The sequence below is a fragment of the Aplysia californica genome, unplaced genomic scaffold, assembly GCF_000002075.1.
Source record: "Aplysia californica isolate F4 #8 unplaced genomic scaffold, AplCal3.0 scaffold00060, whole genome shotgun sequence".
NCBI classification, from domain to species: Eukaryota; Metazoa; Mollusca; class Gastropoda; order Aplysiida; family Aplysiidae; genus Aplysia; species Aplysia californica.
In genome coordinates this window covers 2024428-2032813 of record NW_004797330.1, presented here as the reverse complement: position 1 = coordinate 2032813, position 8386 = coordinate 2024428, and the positions used below count along the sequence as shown (strand labels likewise).

General features: G+C 37.8%; 1 protein-coding gene across 1 annotated transcript; it reads left to right on the top strand.

Annotated features, from left to right (window-relative positions):
- Positions 1–204: 204 nt before the first annotated feature.
- On the top strand, positions 205–8056 carry LOC101858167 (60S ribosomal protein L44). Its single transcript, XM_005093261.3, has 5 exons — positions 205–440; positions 4936–5041; positions 5782–5849; positions 6544–6660; positions 7957–8056. The coding sequence occupies exons 1-5, from the start codon at positions 438–440 to the stop codon at positions 7975–7977; spliced, it is 315 nt and encodes a 104-aa protein (XP_005093318.1). The 5' UTR covers positions 205–437; the 3' UTR covers positions 7978–8056.
- The last annotated feature ends 330 nt before the right edge of the window (positions 8057–8386 follow it).

Here is an 8386-nt window from a genome sequence, read left to right as displayed (position 1 = left end):
TAAAAGGACAGAAAAAACCCCCCCCAATCATTTCATGGCTTTCCTTACAATATCTTTTAAATTTAGAGAGGTTAAATGCGATGAAGAGTTTGAACGTGTGCTGCAATGTTCACCTTTGTCTGCCAGTCATTCACCTGTCAGTTTCTGTAACTATTGCCGCCAACTGTGAGGCCACATCTTGGTTTGGCCGTGTCATCATGTGATGCAACCGAGACAGCTTACCTCTCTGGTGTGTCTTTGCTAATAACCCTAATTTCACGGGCGACCACTGAATAGCTTCTGGACTCTATATAAAGGGAAGCTGAAACCAAGGACTCGCAGCCTCTTTGATGAAGAAAATAAAACAGATGTAGATATATTTATTTTAAAAGACACAGAAAATACCAGTGAGCTCTTTGAGATTATATTCTTCTTATGCACATCCTTCAGGGTTTAATATGGTGAGTTGGCGATTTTAAAAAGTTTGATTTGTTTTTTTTCTAACGTCCCCCCCCCCCCTGTATCAATTGGAATTCTCCTGCAAAAAACTCTCGTTACCATTGTATTATAATTTATAGCATGCTCTATGCTGGTCCGAATCACATTTATTTTGCAAGACAATCTATGTTGATTCGGTTGCGCATTATACGTATGAGCAGGGTTTTGTCTAGCCATCCCATATCAATTTTGACAGTTTGTGTTATGAAACCAAGTACGAACTATGCGACAACCTTTTTTAAAAAAGGATGGTAGGGGGATGGCTGCTGATCTCAGCCTAAAGAAAAGGGTAATTATTTTTGTTTTTTAATCAAAAGCAAATTTTGGAACCTTGAATTTGTCAGCAGAAAAAACTCTTTTCGACTTTTATCTGCCAAGGTGTCTCTGACATTCGCAAAATGCACCCGAGAGTTTTTCGCCTTTTTAGAGATCTCAGAAGGTACTCTTACTCTAAACGGATTTTTCAAAGTTCACAAAATATGTTTGTGCTTTCGTTTTGGAGAACTTTTGATTCTGAGAAACATGAAACAAATAGTAGCTTTTCATCTTAATATTTATATAATTTATGGGATCTTGAAATTTCTGTACCATATTTTAAATATGTAGCGCAACTTTCAACAATCCCATTTTAGAACGTTATTAATTAATAAACAAACTCTGACACTACTCATTCTTTCTACAAACACCCTCTCTAATGCAAATAAGAAGATACTTTTTTTTCAGAAACATCCTATAATTTTAAGTAGGACTTAAATGAGGACGCAACTATCCGAGTTTAATTAGAAAAGTGTGCGCCAACGTGACAAAGTGTCCATTTCGTCTCAAATTCATGCTATTTTTCTCCTTAATAGTAAATACAAAACAAAAAGAAGTTTACATACTTGTTTTCAGATATTTTTCCTCTTTCAAAGTGTGTGTTTTTTTTACACTGAGGATAAGTAATTCATAAACCTTCGGGGAAATGACAACAAGGTCCAGGGGTGCGCGACTTAGCGCAAAGATTTTTCGGAGTGCAGGATTATTCAATCGCAAACCTCTTGGCTGGGAACATTGGAAACAATTAATTTTTTAAACCATAATAACGGAAGGGAGATCGTATCTATTTTGATAGAAGGTAAAATGATAAAGCCACAAAAGAAGATGTGGCAACAGCCAAATAAAACACAGAAACACCAGAAATAGCAATTTTGAAAATAGATAACAATTTTAGCGCAGTCTCAACTGAAAGGCCAATCTTTTTCTTACATACTAGTTAACATATATAAAAAAAACCTATGCGTTTCTGGTAAAGGGAAACATTTCGTTTTGAAGCAGCCCTCCTCCCCCCTCCCCTTTTTCTTCTTCCCCCCGAGCAACTGGCCGACGTGACGTCCGCCTAGTCAGGCCTTCGAGATGAGTGTGTGTACGCTAAATCTTGTATACAACATAACGAGAGTCTTTGCACTGTTCTTTGAACAAGTTAATATATTCTCACACAATTAATGATCCATTTACTGATTTCCTGATTATTATTCAATTAAGTTGCACGTAGGAGTTACGTTTTTTAAGATACTCCATGGAAGTGTAGATCTATACCGATATGATCAAATTTATTTAAAAAATAATGGTGAACTTTTCTCAGTTCAATTGCTCAAAGGCCTGCCAACAGGTAAAATAATACTACTATACTAGGATGGCATTTTACGAAAACATGAAGCTCAGATGCAACACTGTCGTTGTTTGGGCCTCTAGGTCTTAATAAGCCTCGCTAATATTGTAATTTATTAGTCTTCACTTGAATCCTGCCTCCCCTCGCAGAATAATACATGTATTAATAATTTCATACACCCGGCTGCCCTTTGTATAGAGACGTATTAAGAATTAGTGTCTGCGGTTATTTCTGCACGTCGAACCGGCAAACAACACGTCTTTTCCTGCCACTGTGTGGTTTAATGCAAACAAAGACTAGAGTCTATCAATTAAACATACGGAACGATTCTTGATTTGATCAATTTTTTCTAACAGTGTGCCTTTTACTAGATTAAACACGACACAAAAATTAACAAAGCCTACAAAACAAAGTGGACATGTCTTGCACTTAGAAGCGAGTAAAGGAACCTCCAAGTCTTCCGGCATATCGGTCCCACAAAAATGTGTTTTAAACTTACTGAACTCTGTAACATGTTTTAAACAAGATGAACCATCTTTTAAAGTGTCTATTTACCAATTAGCGCCTTTGATTCCATCTTTCGTAACACAACAGGATCAAACAAGAGGTCGTTTAGCTCCTACCACTTGAGCGAAAGTGCGCCTTCTCTCATCGGCTTTGATGCAGTGGTAGGACGTTTGCGAACGATAGGGGACTGCTTTCACGGTGGCGCAGGAAGAATCCGGTGCTTGGTTTCGTACAAAAATATATTGTTTCCGAATGAAAAATGAATGAACTTTACAATGGTACATTTTGAAAGATGTGAGATTGACAATTCCGAGTAAACAACAAAACACACAAAAAAGCTCACATTTTTTTCTATTTAAAATATTGTCCACTTTCACTTAGTTTACAATTAATCTAAAATAAAGGCATACCATAGGAAAATCAGTTCTTTAGACTTCAATATTAATTTGCAGTGGAAAAAGAAACAATACTGGAACAATATTAATCAATTCTAACGAGCGTCAAAAAATGACAGCACCTTAAAAGTTATCGGTATAGTCGGAATTTTGTTTTCCCGCAAATCAATGATTGCTGACTTTTTAAAATCTATAAATTAGGCTATGATCGCATGATAACTCTTTTTGGGAAATAGTTTTACTCCATATAAAAGATGAAAAGACCATATTTTAAATGGTACCAAAAACTGAAGATTAAAAAAAAGAGACTTAATGAGTTATTGGCGCGGTAAAGATGCCGGTTATTTTTTCTAACACAGCATAGATCTAGTCAAGCAAGCTGGCTCAGCAGCTTGGAGTACCTAATCATAGCATCATTTTCTTTCTCTTAGATCACTGGATGAATTTGTCAGTTGTCCGGACGAACACTGTGGTCCTTGGAAGGCCCTCCATGTGTTAATAGTCTGTATTTAACTTTAAGCGGAGTTTCGCTCCCAGCCACGTTATTTTCCTGGTAACAAAATGAAGGCAACAGTGCTGCTGTTCTATGGGGATTTTTAATATATATTTGTTCTTTTTTTCTTTTTTTCGGGTGGGGGGAGGGGGGGGGGTTCAATGTTTGTGTTTTTACGCCCCCATCGACACAGTCTGGATCATTTCGGAAGCAGGCTTCCGACTCTACCTGCCAAGGTCAACCCGGGCTGAAAGGGATACAGATCCCAGTAGAAAGACATAGATCCTTGATAAAATAATGTCTCCATACTCGGGAATCGAACTCGAGTCTCCTGTGTGCGACAGCTAAGCGCCTAACCGCTACACCACATACGTCGGCAGTGCTAACTGTAATAGAAGCGTAATGTCCGTCTTGTTCACGCAGCAATGGCATAGCATGAACGCCTCGATCTTGAATTATAGTACAGGCTACATTCAGACGGTTCAGTTCAAGAATCTATGCCCCAAGTTTCTAAATTCGACTTTTTTGTTGTTGTTGCTTTCTCTTGGCTGCAGATCTTTCTCCGTCTCATATCTTTTTGATCTGAGGATCAGACTGTAAATAACTTATCCGATCCTCACACTGAAAAGATACGTGACGAAGAAAGATCTGCAGCCACGGAAAAAAAAGAAAAAAAAGTTGGTTTTAGAAAAAATGGCGTATGGTGAGTTTCTTGAACTGAACCGTCGATACGAGCGTTCAGATTGTTGTGCCCGAACGTCAGTCAGTCTGATCGTAATAAACTGGAAAGATCTCCTTAGCTTCTGATAGCTGCCAAACTCCCCCCCCCCCTTTCCTTCCCCACAGCTCAATTCTGTTTTCTTAAAATGTGCTGGAAGGCTTTCGATTGCACTTAGCCTAAGAACTTCGTTTGAAAAAAAAAACAACACTTGTAAAGTTCTCAGCCTACCAAACCGAACTCGAATTCAAACAATGTACTCCTAAATGAAACGCGAGCGAGGAGGAGAAAATTGTCTCTTGGTTGATGTTTAATATGCAGACCCGTGCGCCTTGTCTGTGACTCCAGTGGTGTCTTGCAGGGTACTATTTCGAAGACCCAAAGCCTAACGGAGAGAAAGGAAATGTCTATACTTACATTACATTATTAACAATCTTACGAGTCAAGTTCGCCGCTCTTTTGCTACATTGTGAAGAGTTTAAAAACAGATGCAATCCAAATGAGAGAGCGTTTAAAAATAAACCACACTATGGAGTCGGGGAATGACCAGAGCAATAAATAAACAGAGTTCCTAAAGCTCATTAATTCATTCGGAAATGTTAATTTATGTATATTTTCTAAAAAATGTGAAATGATGCCCTATATAGTCTTTCACCAGGAATTTAATTATACCTTGGGAAATTTCTTATGTCCTTAGGTGAACGTTCCAAAAAATCGAAGAACTCACTGCAAGAACTGTAACAAACATACAGAACACAGAGTGTCCCAGTACAAACGGGGCAAAGCAAGGAAAGTCGCAGATGGTGAGAATATTGGAGATTTGAGCTGCATTTGCCCGAGAAAAAAAACCTCAAACCAATTCACATTTCGTTAATTGTACAGACATATTGTTTTATGCACAAGATCAGAAATGTCACTCCCCAAAAAGTGCCCTCCGCATTTTGTGAGCAACATAATACAGTCCAGCCCGCACATTGTAAACACGCACATGGCGAAGATATTATTTTTAGGTCTCGATTTTATTTTATACATATTTTGTGATATTCTTTTTGTTCTAAACAGGTATATAGCGAGGTTCGTACTTTGGGAAAGTTTTCCACGCACGTCCTTGTTATTTTCCTATGTGCGTACTACTAGTACTAGACTGTAGATCACAGATCTCTGTATCTGTGCTGCTGAAGATGTTTTGTTCCTCTTCTATGATTGATGCTCTTAAAAAAACAGTTTGTTCGAAAATTGTGAATGGAGAAAAGGGACGAAGGGGAGGGGGGTGTTTGTTTTCATTCGTTTGACAATTCTCATGTTTTTGTTTTAGTTAGTTAGTTAGTTATTTAGTTAGTTAGTTAGTTAGTTAGTTATTTAGTTAGTTAGTTAGTTATTTAGTTAGTTAGTTAGTTAGTTAGTTAGTTAGTTAGTTAGTTAGTTAGTTAGTTAATTAGTTGGCTGGTTTGTTTATTACCCCGCTTGTTTTTTTAAACAAATATATTGTGCAAAAAAGATGAATAGCCAGTATTATATTATAGACTTTTTCACTTTCAACCAGGAACACGAAATTACGACAGAAAGCAGAGTGGGTTCAAAGGCCAAACAAGACCTAAGTTGAGGAGAAAGGTAATGTATGTCTTTCAGATTATCGTGAAGTTTCACTTCTTTACGTCATGTTATCCCAAGCAACGTTGGACATGTCTCATACTGTCTTTGTGAGGTGACTCTGCTTATTTTGATCATTTCTTAAAGTCTCATACCTTTAATTTCCCCAGTGGGGTAGGAGGAGGGATTCTATTCGCCATTTTCGGCAACTGCAAGGATGACCATCAATCAGTCTGTTTATTCAAGTAAAAGACAACTCACAAACATTATTATGTTACATACCACGACACAAATTTACCCACAATCGTATTGATCTAGTGGTGTCGATTATCACGTGTTTAGTTCCAGACTCGTGATAGTGAGTTTGGGGTATATAGGGACTCGAGGCTCAGTTCGGTCCGACGTTGTAGGGAAAGACACTTTAGCCTACACGAATTTTCCTTAGGTTTGGTGCTATGGGAGATAAACATTAATTCGGAGGTGCCTTTTCTTCAATATCCTTACAGTGTTACAAAAGACGTTAAACCACCGCATTTTTTCACAATGATCGACTCACATTCGCACACTCACACACCACACAAACTACTAAATTTCGAGGGGTAAGTCGTAACCTTACAACACGTTGATCTTCGTCTAGATCTATATTGTGATCCAGAAAAAAAATCTAAAGGTTAATTTGAGTGCCCCTTATTGGTTCTACTGGATTATTTTTCAGGCGAAAACTACCAAGAAGGTCGTCCTGAAGCTAGAGTGCCGTGAGTGCAACGTGAAAAAACAGCTGTCTATAAAAAGATGCAAGCAGCTTCAGCTGGGCGGAGATCGTAAAAGAAAGGTGAGTTTCTCATAACAATATTATGTTGCCCTGTTTGGTAGAAAGGAGAGTCTCGAAAAGGGATGTTAGGTTTTCGGCACTTTTCAGCCTTTTGGAACCTCGTTATTCTTATATTGCTTTTATGAGGGACTGAATATGATAATTTACAAGACTGAAAATACGAGCGCAAACTGTACAATGGTTGTCTATTTTTAACAGGCCTTATGACTTTCAGTGAAGTGCATACTTTTAGACAATTGAACATCTATATGGTCCAAGATGTCAAAAGTATCGGTGTACACAAGCTAAGTCTCACACAGACAGGCATACGAAACGAACTGTTCTCAGACTGTTCTGGGGGACAGCTAGTCTCGAATTTAGGACAGTAGCCTATTGTGCAACGTGCCAGTCTGCAATTCGAATCCGAATGCGGCCCGAAGGATCCGAAAAAAATAATTGTTCCAAGGATTATTCCAGTCAACCCAGAGCTTAGCTAGGCTGTCAAGTCGACGACTTTCTAAATGACCAATTCAGAGTCCACAAGGCTGTTAAACGTTTACGCAAAGAAGCAACAATAACTACGACAACAACAGTAACAGCAATAACAACATCAGCAACAACAACAGCAGCAGCAGCAAAAGCAGCAGCAGCAGCAACAACAACAACAATAACAACAACAACAACAACAACAGCAACAACAACAACAACAACAACGACAGCGGTAAGCCATTACCATTATGTGTATACCCACGAGACTTTATTATAGCTTACCTAACCGCAGTGCTTTTTGATGTACGCGGACGTGTGTTGTGGACACCCCCCTCCCCTACTTCTATTTCATCTTTATGGTGCTTCAGTCTGCTGTCTGGCTTGTTTTTGGTATGGAATTGTCATAAGTTTACTTAGTGTTTTCCTTTAACTTCAAACACAATACTGTTATGTTAATGTTGATCGTGCCACTCTGTTGGAGTCGAATGTTGTATGTTGTGTCGTGTAGGCCCTACGTCTTTCTACACTGATATTAATGTTAACTGCTGGGATTTCGTGTTAACTGTTGTGATTTCGATTATTAAAAAAACACCAGTGCTCAAATGTAGAATATTTGAACTACGAGGACTTTGCGTTTTTATAAATATTTTTATTCATTTATTCATTTATTCATTTATTCATTTATTCATTTATTCATTTATTTATTTATTCATTTATTTGTTCATTTATTTATTTCACGAAATAAAATGTTTAGCAGTAGTTGGTTATGAAGTAAAAATATCAAGAGATTTGATTTTCATGCTTTTTTTCTTTTTTTTTTTTCCCCAGGGCGAGATGCTTGTATTTTAATGGCTTTGCGACTACCATCGGAATACATTTTTTAATAGCTTGTGATTGGTCTGAAATAAAAAAAAATGTTCATATATTATATTATGCTTTGCGTTTTAATTAACGGTAGCTTCTAAAATGGCTCAGCAATTTCAAGAAGATAGGATTTTAAAGCCCATGACGTATGACGCTGTTTAGAGTCTTGTCCTCCAATGCTGTAAAATGTACACGTTAATTTTGATTTGTTGAATATTGTGTCTGAGTTGCTGCTGCTGTTTTAAAAGAAGGCGTCTCGTAATTCTGTGGTTGGCGAGGCCAGGTTTTTCGGGATTTTTACATTTTCGGTCGATCATTGAAGTGCCTCGGGTTCCGCTACTTACCGCAGACAGTAATAACTTGTTAGCACACATGTTTAGAGATGTCAGTCTTT